The sequence below is a fragment of the Saccostrea echinata genome, unplaced genomic scaffold (genome assembly GCF_033153115.1).
Source record: "Saccostrea echinata isolate AGI-Se365-2 ecotype Australia unplaced genomic scaffold, CSIRO_AGI_Sech_v1 ptg000030l, whole genome shotgun sequence".
Taxonomy (NCBI): Eukaryota; Metazoa; Mollusca; class Bivalvia; order Ostreida; family Ostreidae; genus Saccostrea; species Saccostrea echinata.
In genome coordinates this window covers 5,975,067-5,991,117 of record NW_026889779.1, presented here as the reverse complement: position 1 = coordinate 5,991,117, position 16,051 = coordinate 5,975,067, and the positions used below count along the sequence as shown (strand labels likewise).

The 16,051-nt window shown below is 34.0% G+C and overlaps 1 protein-coding gene across 1 annotated transcript in view; it reads left to right on the top strand.

The window, feature by feature from the left end:
- LOC133197156 (WD repeat-containing protein 5-like) overlaps positions 1 to 14,262 on the top strand; it is a 29,025-nt gene extending 14,763 nt beyond the window's left edge. Inside the window, exons 3-17 of the mRNA XM_061333029.1 lie at positions 1,088 to 1,184; positions 1,306 to 1,379; positions 1,640 to 1,729; positions 1,902 to 1,991; positions 5,370 to 5,453; positions 6,416 to 6,471; positions 6,698 to 6,744; positions 7,151 to 7,226; positions 7,327 to 7,360; positions 7,537 to 7,611; positions 7,856 to 7,943; positions 10,115 to 10,219; positions 12,003 to 12,062; positions 12,310 to 12,531; positions 13,488 to 14,262. Of these exons, the coding sequence (XP_061189013.1) occupies positions 1,088 to 1,184; positions 1,306 to 1,379; positions 1,640 to 1,729; positions 1,902 to 1,991; positions 5,370 to 5,453; positions 6,416 to 6,471; positions 6,698 to 6,744; positions 7,151 to 7,226; positions 7,327 to 7,360; positions 7,537 to 7,611; positions 7,856 to 7,943; positions 10,115 to 10,219; positions 12,003 to 12,062; positions 12,310 to 12,531; positions 13,488 to 13,678 (1,389 nt within the window). The 3' untranslated portion in view covers positions 13,679 to 14,262. The remainder of the gene's footprint in view (positions 1 to 1,087; positions 1,185 to 1,305; positions 1,380 to 1,639; positions 1,730 to 1,901; positions 1,992 to 5,369; positions 5,454 to 6,415; positions 6,472 to 6,697; positions 6,745 to 7,150; positions 7,227 to 7,326; positions 7,361 to 7,536; positions 7,612 to 7,855; positions 7,944 to 10,114; positions 10,220 to 12,002; positions 12,063 to 12,309; positions 12,532 to 13,487) is intronic.
- The last annotated feature ends 1,789 nt before the right edge of the window (positions 14,263 to 16,051 follow it).

The following is a 16,051-nucleotide window of genomic DNA, read 5'->3' as shown; positions in this document are numbered from 1 at the left end:
ATGCACATGCATACACGTGCGCGCATGCGCATTGATTGAAATAACTTATACAAATGATATAGACTTAACTTGTATATTTTTTGATGAATTGCTTTGAAACTTAGAATATAAATATATATTAGAAGTGTAGACAAGATGACATGATCAGCGCGCACATGCATGCATTTGCATGCACGTGCGTGCGCGTGCAATGAGTAAAATGCCCAATATACTTGAAATAGCCATAACTTTTACATTTTTTGATGTAATGCTTTGATACTCAGAATATATAGACATATTATAAATGTAGACAAGACGACATTGTCAACATGCATATGCATGCACGTGCTCGCGCATGCAATGCTAAAATGACCAATATACTTGATATAGCTGTAACTTTTATACTTTTTGATGCAATGAGTTGATACACAAAATATGTAGATATATTTATAGTGTTGACAAGATGACACGGTCATCATGGACATGCATGCACGTGCGCGCGCGTGCAATGCGTAAAATGACAGATATACTTAATATAGCCGAATTTTTTTTATCTTTTAATGAAATTTGAATATAAAGATGTATTAAAAGTGTAGACAAATTGACATGGTCATTTTGTACATGTATGCCCGTGCGCGCTCGTGTAATGCGTGAAAAAACCCAATATACTTCATTGCCTTATTTAATGAAGCTTACAGGGAATAAGACACCAAAAGGAAGTTGGGGAGCGTTTGGGGAACATCTGTAACGGTCCCCGTTACAATTAATACTAGTATGTTCTGATTTCGAAATCAGCGTACGGTTCATAAATGCAAGAGTTGTTGTTATTTGTTTGGTTAAGAGTTAACTGCCCTTAGTTTTGAAAATTCCAGTAGGTGGCAAGACCGCTATCCTCTGTTTTCAGAGGATAAAATCTATCCTCCTAAAACAGAGGCCGCCTAGACCTGTTTACACTTAAAAATCCAGTTATGTTTTTGTCACCTTTATTTACTTAATGACACATATCATGATAGTCCATGATATTCATCAATTTAATGCAATTATTATTATATTTAAAGATATTGTTCAAAGATAATCTATAATCTTGACAACTTCCTCTTTATTTCAGAGACCTAATTACACTTTAAAGTTTACAATGGCAGGACATACAAAGGCGGTATCTTCTGTGAAATTTAGTCCCAATGGAGAATGGTTGGCAAGTTCTGGTAAATCAATGATAGCCATTAACACTAACATTAACATGAAATTTTATTCAATTGAATTTTCCCAAAGAGAGTTTTGTGCAGCATAATTTTGCATTGAATCCATCCAAATTTGTGCTTGTAGCCGCAGACAAACTGATAAAAATTTGGGGAGCTTTTGATGGAAAATTTGAAAAGACAATTGTTGGACATAAATTGGTGAGTACTTACTCATTTTAAGATGAAAGGATTGTTCTATACCTTTAAGAATACAGGCAACAGTATACTTTGTATGCAATGTTTTCAGATTTGAATATGAGATACTTTTTATGTATATTCAGTGCATTTCAATTTATTAAATGTAAATTTTATGAAAATCAGCTACATTTAATCATGAATTGTTTCATGTTGTAGATAGGAAGTTGCATAACTATCAGTACTTGGACTTTTATTAAAACTAGATATTCTCTTTGTTACAGGGAATATCTGATGTAGCCTGGTCCTCAGACAGTAAGCTATTAGCAAGTGCATCAGATGATAAAACACTCAAAATATGGGATTTTGCCACTGTAAGAACATTGCATTGTTTCATCATAGAACACTGGATGTCCTTTGTATTTTGTTAGTCTAGTAATAAGAATGACATAAAACAAATAAAATACATAAATACAATTAAAATAAATGAAATACATATGAAAGATCATTTTTGAAAAGAAAGTTTGTTAAATTCTTTATTTGTAGGGAAAATGTCTAAAGACTCTGAAAGGCCACACAAACTATGTGTTCTGCTGTAACTTTAATCCACAGTCAAATCTCATTGTGTCAGGATCTGTAAGTAGGCTGTAATTCACTTGTATTGCATCATTTGCTGGCTTATGCTGTGGATAAAGTATACTTGGTATAGATAATATATATTTTCACATATAATAAATAGGGTTTACTTTAGAATATCCATGTATGTTACCAATCAAGTACACCACTTTCCCCAACCAGCCCCACCCAGCACATCATATGGACGATTAAACTTGGTCCAGAATCCATTGTCTCTGGCATATTGAGCCAGAACTTTAACAAACTGATCTGTTACCCAAATTTTGGAAGATTCCAATGAAGAAATCTGAAAAGCGTATTCTTAAAGAATTTAAGCAAGACTTTATATTCAGTGGATACCTTTACTTGAACTTAATGAGAGACTTTGAATTTATCATGCCATTGAACTGCTGTTATTCAGAAATTTCATCTAAAAGTTTTCTGTTCCCGACTATTAGAATATGAGTTTCCTATTGTATCGGAGATACAGGGCAGAGCTAAAGGCGAGAGCGATAGCTCAAGCCGAGCCCCACCCTGTATCTCTTATACAGTAGGAAACGAATATTCTAAATGACTTGTGACATGACCTTTCTTATTACCTCACTAATTTACATGTTTATTTGGGTACATATCTCTCAACCAATCAGATGATTTTGCAGAAAGTTGATTTGGTACCCCTTTTTTAGCAATCGCAACTTAAATGCCTAGTGCGGTGGACGTACAGGTATGACCATGTCTATCAATTTAAATACATGTAGCTGTAATTATGAGATGCATTATATAATGTGTTTTCCCAAAATTTTATTTGTATTTGTTTGCATAGGTTTATCCCTTTCTGTTTAGCTCTTGCTGACATTTTTTTTAATTTAAGATACAAATTTAGTGCTAAACATTTTGATTCATAAGAATCAAGTGGAAATTTATTTGAAGCAAAAATGTTTCAGAGAGGTTGTATTCTGAGAGAAAAATTCTTGGCTCCAAATTGAAATAAACAGATGAAAGAAGTGGGGCATATTACCTTCATGTTTGAAACATTAAAACATAGGGTAACCAAAGTCGGATCCAGCACTCACGCGTGCACATTGGTATCCTCCCCTTTTTTCATTTTTAGGTCACCTGAGTTTACTCAGGTGACCTATTGCTATCTGTTTTCGTCCGTCGGCGTGCATCGTCCGTCGTGCGTTAACATTTGAACATTTTCAACTTCTTTGGAACCACTGAACCAATTTCAACCAAATTTGGCATATAGCATCTGTGGGTGCAGGGGAGTAAGAATTGTGAAATTCATGACCCCTACCCCCCTGGGGCCTGAGGGGTGGGACTAAAACTATCAAAATTAATGTAATCTTTAAAAATCTTCTTCTTTACTCCTGGACATCAAGCAGTCAAACTGTTGGCTTGGTTGTAATAAGCATCGAGTCCTCTACCAAAATTGTGAAATTCATGGCCCCAGGGTCAGGGGTTCTGGTGCTAGGGTGGGGCTATATAGATCATATAGTGAAAGTGCATTATTTCTTTGAAAATCTTCTTCTCTGCTCCTGGGTATTAAATAAACTTACTAAGTATATAGTTATGAAGAGGAAGAGAGCCTCTTCAAAAATTGTGAATTTCATGGCCCCAGGGTCAGGGGTTCTGGTGTTAGGGTGGGGCTCTACTGATTATATAGTGAAAATGCATTAATTCTTTGAAAATCTTCTTCTCTGCTCCTGGGTATTAAAGTAACTAAGTACATAGTTATGATAAGCAAGAGTGCCTCTTCCAAAGTTGTGAATTTCATGGCCCCAGGGTCAGGGGTTCTGGTGTTAGGGTGGGGCTCTACTGATTATATAGTGAAAATGCATTAATTCTTTGAAAATCTTCTTCTCTGCTCCTGGGTATTAAATAAACTAAGTACATAGTTATGATGAGCAAGAGTGCCTCTTCCAAAGTTGTGAATTTCATGGCCCCAGGGTCAGGGGTTCTGGTGTTAGGGCGGGGCTGTACTGATTATATAGTGAAAATTCATTAATTCATTGAAAATCTTCTCTGCTCCTGGGTATTAAATAAACTAAGAACATAGTTATGGTGAGCATGGTTGCCTCTCCATAAATTGTGAATTTCATGGCCCCTGGGTAAGAGGTTCTGGTGTTAGGGTTGGGCTCTACTGATTACATTGTAAAAAATGCAATAATTCTTTGACAATCTTCTCCTTTTCTCCTGTGTATTAAGCCGATGAACTATGAGTAAAGTAATGATGAGTAAGTGTGCCTCTTCAAAATTGTGAAATTCATGGCCCCAGAATCAGGGGTTCTGTTGTTAGGGCAGGGCTCTGTTGAATATATTGTGAAAATGCATTATTTCTTTAAAAAATTTCTTCTTTGCTCCTGGGTATTCAGCAAACAAACTGAATGCACAGTTATGATGAGAAAGGATGCCTCTTCCAAAATTGTTAATTTCATGGCCCCTGGGTCAGGGGTTCTGGTGTTAGGGCCTGTAATGATTACATTGTAAAAAATGCAACAATTCTTTGACAATCTTCTCCTTTTCTCCTGGGTATTAAGCTGATGATTTAAGAGTATAGTTATGATATGTAATGGTGCCTCTTCCAAAATTGTAAATTTTATGTCCCCTGGGTCAAGGTTCTGGTTTTAGAGCAGCGCTCTGGTGTTATGGCAGGGCTCATGGTAAAGTTGATACATGATACTCAGGTGACCTATAAGGCCCGTGGGCCTCTTGTTTTTTCTTTTTAGCTTTCGTAAATTATGTTTACTAAACTTGTAGACACTTTTAATTTATCAACCCATAACGATCACGCACATAGTGTCAGGCCTGATTAAGAATCTACTCCCACAAAATCCCCGATTTTCCAGTATGGACAATTTTTTTTTTTTTTTGAAGAAATTCATTTGTGTACTACCCCACTCCCTCCTTTCGAAAATTTTTGAATACACCAGTGCCAATGGTAACTTTACATTGTAAAATTCTATTCTTAATTCATCTCAAATTTTGAATTAATACTATCAGTGCTATCATGAGATTTGAATGATTCTTATGTCTATATCATTTAAGATACAGATTTAGTTTTCCGTCATCCCAGAAATAAATCAATGGTAGTTTATTGTTGATATTTTGCAGAGAATGTACAGTTTCTGCTCATTTGCATAAGAAATGCAAAAAGTGTTCTGTATCGCAGTTATTGTACAGTTGACTTCAGACGAAAACTCGCCGGGTTATGCCACAGATTTATTTTACAGATTTTATTCATTATGATCTTGAAAATTGTATAATGGTGGATGTACTCTTTCATTTTTTTATTTAATTTAAATGAATGAGACTTTTTTTTTTATTATTTGGATACATATTGTATATTGCGTATTTGTTTTCCTTTTACTAACATGAATTTTGTTTTGATTATTTTAGTTTGATGAAAGTGTGAGGATATGGGATGTAAAAACTGGAAAATGTTTAAAGACCCTCCCAGCCCATTCAGATCCTGTCACAGCTGTAAGTAAGCAACCAATCTCAGTCAGCACTTGTACACCGAAAGGTTAGATGTTTGGATCCCAAATACAATGCTAACCAAATTTTTGTTTCACTTTTTCATTGGCAAAAATGTCTGATTTCTAATCATCTTCAGGTGTTTAGTTGCTAAACATTTGAACATAGTCTCAAAATACTGAAGAAATGTGTCTAATTTCAAATTTTTTTAAGAATGAATGTTTAAAGGAAAACTGAACATATTTGATTGCTCCTTTAAGAAAAAAAAATCAGCATCATGCAAAGTGTATACATGTACATACAATGTAATGTATGTATACAAATAAATTTAATTTTAAAAGTATGTATACTTGTTATGAAGGAAATATTGACTGATACAACATCACTGAATATGTGAATGTACTGATTTATGTTGCTCCTCAAGCTTATTTAATGTAAATGATAGCATATACATATTCTGATGCAGTATTATGATGTCTCTTGTGTATTTCACTTTTTTTTTTTTGCTGATTGTTACATGAGTTCTTATTATTTTTCTTGGATACATCTGCTTATAATGTGATTCTCTTTGTTTTGATAACTGCACTACTTAACTACTTAATGCTGAATATATATATATATATATATATATATATATATATATACAATGTACATGCATCATTTCCTCATTTTCCTAGAAGATGTATCGGCATTTCAAGGCATTTAAATGTGTTCAATTTGATCTAATCATGTGATAAAAGTGTTAATTTCTAAATACTGTTTTTAAAGTCTAGAAATGTTAAATGAAATATAAGCATATATTGAGCAGTAAAGAACATACCGTAGGTGATTTTGTTGTGCATGTAAGACAAAATGAACCATACTGACCCATCTTAATGGCTGAATGCAGGTAATATTTACACCTTTGATGCATACATGTATATCCATTGAATATCTAACTGATGTGTATTGTGATTTTCTTCTGACAGGTTCATTTCAACAGAGATGGGTCACTCATAGTATCCAGTAGTTATGATGGACTCTGGTAAGTATGTGTTTTTAAGAAATTAAACTCGAGATGTTAATATCAGTACTTGACAAAGCGATGATGAAATAGAAATATTTAAAGTGTTTCGATGTTAAAATGTAACGAAAGTCACTGTTGAGATCAATTTTTATTAATCTTAGCCCTGTCAAGGGAATACTGAAATAGAAAAAAAATTGCAAGGATTTCAGTAATTATCAATTCATAATTGTGTTGTTAATTTCAGTCGAATCTGGGACACAGCTTCAGGACAGTGTTTAAAAACATTGATAGGTATGTATTCAAAATCTTACACAAATTATGGCTTCTCAGTGTATTTACTAAGCATATTCAAAATTTAGTGTAGGTCACATAACTTACTGACTTTAATACATGTATTTAGAATTATGATTTGGATTTGATCCTGTGTATGTATGAATTTTAAGTCAGAACACATACCTGTATTAAAACAAAGAAAGTACATTGGTCAGTGACTGGAAATACATGTAGCTATTCCTGTAAACTTCAGGATTATTTATACTGGAAGAAAATGTTCAGGTGTGAGACATTCTGTACAAGAACACAAATTTTGAGGGGAATAAGTACTGGTAATGTGCTTCTCTAGATCATTTAAACAATAATCTGATGTTATGTTACTTTTCAAGAATCTGTGGTCTAGCCAGTCTCTGTTACCTTTCAGATGACGACAACCCTCCAGTGTCTTTTGTTAAATTCTCCCCCAATGGAAAATATATTTTGGCAGCAACACTAGACAAGTGAGCATGAAAATAAAAACTCTCAATATGATATTTGATGTACTGAACATAAATGCCATTGATAGTGGGTAGAAATTTAAATTGAATATTTTAATTTTAGCACTCTGAAGTTGTGGGACTACAGCAAGGGAAAGGTAATTTCAGAAGTTGAAGTTTTTTAAAAGTTAAATGAACTTCCTACTTGTTTTTATATGCAAATTTATGACTTATCCATCAATCATGATATCTTGTTTGTTTGTCGTAAGGGCTTATGAAACTAGACAGAACTTTTTAAATGTGTATTCACAGTGTATTGTTTTAATTGTTGCAGTGTCTAAAGACATACACAGGACACAAGAATGAAAAGTATTGCATATTTGCTAACTTTTCTGTGACAGGTGGAAAGGTAAGTACTCATTTTTTTTTAACAGTTTTCTATCCTCTGCATGGGATTAATTTATGCTTTGTATATGCAGTCACAAATTTTCTGTGGAAATTTGTCACAACGTACTAAAATTGCATTAAAGACTAACAATGACAATCTAAGAAATCCAAGTATTTTTGATTGAACAGAAATTGTGATTCTGAGGAATTATGAATTGTGGGCAGAAAAGAATGTTTACAGTACTTTTTTCTTTTAATTTGTTCAGTGGATTGTGTCTGGATCAGAAGATAATCTGGTTTACATCTGGAATCTTCAAACAAAAGAGGTTGTTCAGAAACTGCAGGGACACACAGGTGGGTAAAATAACAAAACAGGATAAAGTTCAGTTACAAGTATTATGTTAAAGCAAGTAAAGCTTAATCTTCTTTTTATTCATTATAGATGTGGTTCTGTGTTGTGCCTGCCATCCTACAGAGAATATCATTGCATCGGCAGCTTTGGAAAATGACAAAACAATTAAACTGTGGAAAAGTGATGTGTGACCCATGTAGGAGATACGGACAGGAGATTTTCATACATTTAGAAGGGCCTATTAAAAAACAAATCCTCATTGAGTTTTGGGGATGTAAGATAACATGATCTGTGGTTTATTTGGAACATGCAAAGAGCATCTCAACAAGCTTTGCAAAGCTGAAATTTCAATGGGAATTGAGAAACAACAAAAAATATTGTTGGATTCCACTGCAAAATGGAGTTCTTTGAACAAGATTACCTCTACAAGTTGCATCATCTCATTGCTGAAATCATGTTTTCATTGAGAAGCGCCCTCATTAATTTTGTGCGTTTTTTGTACTTTTAATAAGACTAAAGAGAAATTAAGCATCGGGATTTGTTACATTGTTTATTGAATATATGCAAAAACCTTGATTATGGGTATATGTATGTACATGTAGGTAGAATGTCCTTTTATACTTGCAGCAGTTTATGTATTGAATTCAATACATTGTTACCTTTTCAGGTAATCGATCTTTTAAACTTTATTATTGCAATAAAACATCAAATAATTTGCTTGTTTTTTGTGTTCAATGACGACTGCTGAAATCCACACTGGTCGACTTTTATTTGTACTTGTACCTTGTAAACAGTTGAACTCTGATGTCTATAAAAGTTCAGAGTTTCTAAAACTGTGTATGTAATATAATGTTGATAGAATCATAATAGATGAACTTCCATTACTACTAGAAGAAATAGTGATACATGTAGTTGCTATCTCATTAATTCTGCTGTTTTCCGTCTCCTGGTAAAAAAAGGGGGGTTGTATAGAAAGCAGCTTATGTTAATTGTAATAAAGTACCGGTAGGTCTATTTTAAAAGTACTCCCATTAGGATTAGAGCTGTCCTTTATTTTAGTAGATTACGAATTCCAAATTCCCATAATAAAATATGTCAAAAATTGTATAAAGATATGATAAAATGCCACTGTAAATATAGCTTAATATTACGCATAGGTTGAAGTAAAGAAATACAGTATTCATATTTGCTTAACTTCCTTGTTAGTAAGTATAGCTTCCTGTTTACTCATGTGTGCAAAACGCGTAGGGTCTAAACAGCATTTATAAAAAGGTAACAAATAAATTTACATGCTGTGTTTTTGAAGTGATTTACAAATGTTACTGCCAATGCTTTTATTTTTTAAAAGCCTTATTTTAGACCAAGAAACCCAGTGTTTATTCTTTGATCAGATGTTTTAACTTTCGTGGTGCTAGAAAGACGTATTTAAACATCTTTACCTGTTCTACGCGGACATTTTATATTTCTTGAAAGGTAACTATTTTGTCTTTCCATTTGAAGTAAATACTTTTTAAATACAATCATCTCTCTCAGTCTGGCAACACGAAAGTATGCGTAAGATAAAGGACAATGAATGCATTGGTATTTGTTTCACATATAAACAAAGCTTAATTCTTTTTAGAGGGATGATACACATTAAGATGTATCATTTACAACTTGATTTGATAGAGCAGAAAAGTTGCTCACTTGAAAACTGTACACCTTATAGTTTTATAAACTTTGACCTAGAGAATTAAATAAGAGAGTTTGATATAAAAAGTCCCCCCTCTCTCTCTCTCTCTGGTATGCTTCATATAAAGTCCTATTTTCTCTAGTAAAACCAACGACGCACTTCAAGTGAAGCTAGAGCTATATGATCAGCAATTAATTATTCATTAACGCGACTGCTTGTCACAAGGCCCCTCGGGAGGAAAACATCTCTCTGACAACAGCAAGCTGTCGGAGACCTGCAACTAGTGAGTATAAATACGTATCATATTTCATATATAAAGGGATGCATTAAATATTTTTGCTGTTATATTGTCAGTAAGTTGCTTGTGTAGTAGCATCTGTTCATAAGGTAAAAGAGACAACAATCGCATGTGCAGAATGTGTTTTCCCCCGGAAAGATTAACGCCCCCCCCCTTACAAACACAGATGAAATAGAAGTTCATATCTTTTTTTTTAATAATAGTGGCTTGCCATGAGAGAATGAAGATGCCATATCGCAGCCTAGTGACGTCAGCGCAATCTACACGAAAGCTGGTGGCCAGAAACACAGTGGGGCGTTGGGGAGCAGGTATGAATACTCCCATAGTACTTATATTGGCCTTGTACATGTATACATTGTCTTCCAATCTTAGGTTACACAGTACTGACATACATAGGTCTTTGCTCGTTTTTCTTTCCAACGCAGGCCCAAAGGAACGGGGGAGGGGGCGTACCCCACCTCCAATAATTTTGCAAAAATACATGTTCTATAATATTTAAACAATAGAAAACATAGTTAATCTACTGCTGTGCCCCCTCATTAATAATGTTTGATCTGATGATCTTTTTTTTTTAATCTTGTCAAGGATTTTTCGTTGGGTTGTGCCCCCCCCCCCCCAAATTTAAATTGCTTCCTACAGGCCTGAAATACTGCTACCTAATAATCTATTTGATTTAACATTCATCTCATTCATACATTTTATCTTATGATTAATAAATCCGGCTACATTTTTTATTTATTATATGGCGTGCCCCCCCCTCCAATAATTTTGCCGATATATAGAATACTATAGAAAACATAGCTGCTATATGCTTGTGTCCCCTCAATAATAGTGTCTGATGACCGTTTTCTATTTTTTTTTTTTTTTTTTTTTTAATTTATTTTTATTTTTTTTTTTTTTTTTGCTTGTCAAGGAATTTTGGTAGTTCATAGTCCCTCCCCCCCCCCCCCCCAATTGAAAAACTGAAAATGTATGCTTGTGCCCCCTCAAAGTGAAATTCCTTCCTACGGGCGTGCATTCCTGTTGCATCTGATATATATATATATATATATATATATATATATATATATATATATATATATATATATATATATATATATATATATATCAAGATATATATATGTTATAAAGAACTAAAAAAATTCGGGAAATTTTCAGCCTCTTTGACAGATAAAGTGTAAATCTTCTGTATTCAACTTCAAGATATACATAGTCGTGAATTATAGCAAAACTTTATAAGAGATCAGCATGACAATGCAGGTTTTGTCATCTGCTTGTATAAAAGATGATCAGAACGAACTGATTAATGAACCAAATAAATCGAAGACGATGTCACCAAAGCTAAACAAAAAGTTAATTTCAAGACCTTTAATTAAAAATATTGAGATTCACCAATGCTTATGCCATGTATACTCTGTGCAGTGCATTAATTTGCGGATCCAGATTTAAGAAGGGTGGAACTATTTCTAGTCAGGAAATTTCTCTCTCAAAATATCATCTGACAAGCAAAAGGAAGACACACACAATACAAAACAGAGGAAAGGAAGGAAAAGAGCAGAAAAATTGCTAAATGCAAAAATTAAATGAGACTGAAAATAAGGGGATACCTTAAGTCATTTTTACCCTACTTTACTTCATAGATTTTTTAATAACTGAAAATCATGGGGGGGGGGGGGGGGGCACGGTCCCCCTGCTGAATTCATTAATGATCTGTAGCTTCCTTCTTACGCAAGTGCTTTTAAAATTACGTGTACTCAAAGATGTCAAATCGCGAAAAAATGAATTCGCGAGCAGACTGCTGAGTTAGGATTTTTACACACATTTCAGAAATACAAAAATAAAATATTCGCGAGTGGTGCCCCCGAAATCCCCGCATATATATTAAAGGATCTATACCTGTAGTATATTTTGCAATTGAGGTAGCGTTTGGTGTAGGTCTACCATAATTCTGAAAATGAACTACTGAGTATAGGATTTATCTCTTACTCTCCATTGTTTTTATCATTAAAATCGCATAGGCAAAAAAATAATTACGTACTTGATTTGAAACATATAAAATATTATTCCAATGAAATATTTTTACCTTTGCAGAGGTCTTCATTGGGTTGACTTTAACTTTCTTGGGATGGCACATCTATTTGGCGATTATTGGTATGTTTTTTCCCCCCATTACACTTTCTTAAGTACTGGTATATTTGTCTAGGTAACGTAATACTGCAATATTTTAATAGCATTTATAAGATTAGCATTTGAAGTAACAGGAGGACACTCAGAATGTGTTGGCCATATTTTATCAACTTCAACATTAAAATTGTAGTCCACACAGATGATTTTTCACAATACAAAGGATCAGTTGTTAAAAAATGATATTTTCAATAGATTACGTTATATTTCCCAGGTGCATCCCACAAGACGGAGTGCGGGGACATCCCTTTGTTGCCCGTAGTAATGGTTTTACTTGGTAGTACTGGAATCCTCAAATGCTTATCATTCCTGCTACAGTTGTCAATCGTTGTTACCACTTGGAGGAAAAACAAACACGAGGGGGCAGATTTCATGAGCGAAACTAGTGGGCTGGACAATAGCATGAACTGGACCTATGTCATCGTACTTTTAGCAGGTGCCCTTCCGAGTCCAGTTTTTCGATCATATAAGTATTGTACATTGAACATATATTGTGCCTTCTTATTTGTCATTTTTTCCCCAATTCTATGATTATTCTACAAATAACAGAAAAATTAATAAAAACTGTGACGATCAGTTGCGGATAAAGTGTAGGGGGTGTATATACCGTTTTGCCGCCAGATTCCTAGTATAAATGAAAGCAGTATGTATTGAACCAGTGATGTTTAATTTTATTTTCGGGGTATGATATTTGCACATTTTGGTACCTGAATTAGATTCAATAAAAGCTCAGTTGCAGTCAAATAAAGTAAATGGCATATTTGAATACGTTTACTACTATCAGATTTCTTTACGTCCATTGCCAAAAAAGGGGGAAAGGGGAACTGCGACCCCCCCCCCCCTTGCCACTTTTATATAATTTCGCCCCTTTTTCAAAGCTTTAACTTTAAGCTTTACTCTAATGCTACGGAAATATATTTTTTTAAAATGCAAGTTCCACTTGTAAATCCAAGTCATCCAGTAGTGTGACTATAATATATGAATCTCTCTTGGTTTACTCCTCCTGTCCTGTAATCACTGAAAACTGCTTCCTTCTAGCTTCTACTAGTATTTTAGTCTTACTAGTGAGTTCATAACATGTATATATACTCCCAATTATTTCAGGTACTTGTTATAACTAAATCGTAGCAAGTGCCCCTCTTAGATTTTACTTCATCCAACAAACATACAGCATGTGTCTCTTCTAGTTTGTATCTATTTGAATCAAATGATGAACAAATCAACTATAATGTCAGTGAGGAGTCCTTAAATTGATCTTTCCATTTTTTGCAATTATATATGTAATTATATTTGTAATTGTATAACTCCCCATTTCATTGGCATTTTACAGTTGACACACTTGTGCAGGCTTTTTCCGTTATTGTATGCCAATGTATTTGTTTCTCTGTACAGGTGACATAGCAGCCTTCACTAAGGAAGACACCAGCTGTAACAGCTTAATGTTCTACACAGCCTACTATACCTTTATAGTTATGACAATCATTATCAGTGTTCTGTTCCTACTGGATTTCACTGTGTTTGTATACAAACGCTGTCATCCTAAGAAGGACGATGAAGGAGATGACGATATGGATGATGACTAAGTAAAAAATGTCAAACTGAGAGTAACTGTGTGACATTTCCATTCCAATTAAACTACTTGTATATTGTAATTAATATTTTATATGGAGGAACTTTTTTTAAAACATAATTTTGGCAAGACTTTTTCAAAGTAAAGTTCTTGTGAATAATGATTAGAAACAGTCCTGCTAACTGTACAAAGGACATTATAAACCATGTGACAAACTGAGTTAAAATTAGGTCCAGTAAATTGTAATGGTATATGATTCACAATACCCAAACCAAAGCATTGAATTAATTTCTATGTATTCCTGTTGTTCTCATAAAACAGAACTCTGTACGGATATTTAGTACTTTATTAATACATGTACATGTACATGTCTATGCAAGAGGTGCTAACATTCCAAACATATATATAAAAGTATTTATCCAATATACACAAGTGAATGCAAGTGTAATAAATGAATAGAATTGCTGATGGTTTTTTAGATTTACTATATGTACATGTATGTATCCAAGTATGTCTGACATGAACAGTTTGTTAAAAAATCCAAATTCCACACACTGTCTTCTTGCATGAAATTAAAATGAAACTTAGTAAAGCTTATTTCTTCTATGTTTCAGGGCCTTATTAGTACATGTACTTAAAAAAAAAAATCTTCAGCCCAATCACATTTCTGAAAGTTAATGGAACAAGAGGCCCAAGGGCCTTAACGGTCACCTGAGTACAATACAACAATTTAGAGGATCCATAGAGTATTAAAATGAAATGAAAGGTGAAGCTTTGTTGCCCAAAAGCAAGAAAAATAGGGTGACCAGGATCAACAAAATAATTAGTCTACTATTCATTAACAGTTCATAAATTAGGTTCTAATCTGTTCCCCAATTATCACTATCACCATACAGTATATTACCAAACTATCAGTGCTTTTGTACTATTTTAATTCCTTGTTGTAATCTCTTACATTGGCCTCTCTTGGTCTTTGATGAACATTTAATAAGACAAGTTATTTTTGTCTCATTTTTATTTATCTATTACTTACAACTCCACATGATCATTAAAACTATGAAAATACTTTTTGTATTATACAATAAAAATTCTTGCATAATTCTCTTATTCTATTAATTTTTCATGAACATTATTTACAATGATTAATTATCAAAAGTAAACGGCAAAGGGGAATAACTCCTCTCAGTAGAATGCAAATTAATTGAGCCCTGGCTAGGACCAGAACACTTGACCAAATGGTCCAGATGTTCAAAAATCTGGTAAAAATACCCTTCCTTATTACAACTTTTACACTTTTTGCCTCTGATATGCCCAAGTGCAGAGAAGATTTTTAAAGAAATAATGCATTTTCACTACAGATTCACTATATTATCAATAGAACCCCTCCCCCCCCCCCCCCCTCCCCTTCACCACCGAGAAACACCAGAGCCTCTCACCCTGGGACCAGAAGTTTCAAGTTTGCTCATCATAAGTAATCACTTTGTTTAACTGCTTAACATTAAGGAGCAGACAGGATCATTTAATAGAATTAATGCATTTTCACTACATTATCAACAGCCCCACCCTTATACCAGCACATCTGACCCAGGGGTCATGCAATTCACTACTCTGGAAGAAGCACTCTTGCTCATCATAACTATATACTTAGCTTCTTTGCTTTTTAACCAGAAGCAGAAAAGAATATTTTCAAAGAAATTTTGATTTTTCACTATATAATCAATAGAGCCCCCCCCCCCCTTTTGACCAGGACCCTTGACCCTGGGGCCATGAAATTCACAATTTTAGAAGAGGCATTCTTGCATATCATAACAATGTACTTAGTTTGTTTAAATAGTACCCAGGGGCAGAGAAGAAGATTTTCAAAGAAATAATTCACCTTCACTGTAGGAGCTATATAGCCCCACCCTAGCACAAGAACCCCTGTCCCTGGGGCCATGAATTTCACAATTTTGGAAGAGGTGTCCTTGCTTATCATAATAATGTACTTAGTTTGTTTAAATAATACCCAGAAGCAGAGAAGAAGATTTTTAAAGCATTAATGCATTTTCACTATATAATAAATAGAGCCTCGCCCTAACATCAGAACCCCTGACCCAGGAGCCATGAAATGCACAATTTTAGTAGAGTTACTCTTGCTTATCATAACTATGTATTTAATTTGTTTAAATAATACCCAGGAGTAGAGAAGAAGATTTTCAAAGAAATAATGCACTTTCACTATACGATCTATATAGCCCCACCCTAGCACCAGAACCCCTGACCCTGGGGCCATGAATTTCACAATTTTGGTAGAGTCACCCTTGCTTATCATAACTATGTATTCAATTTGTTTTAATAATCCCCAGGAGTAGAGAAAAAGATTTTCAAAGAAATAATGCACTTTCAC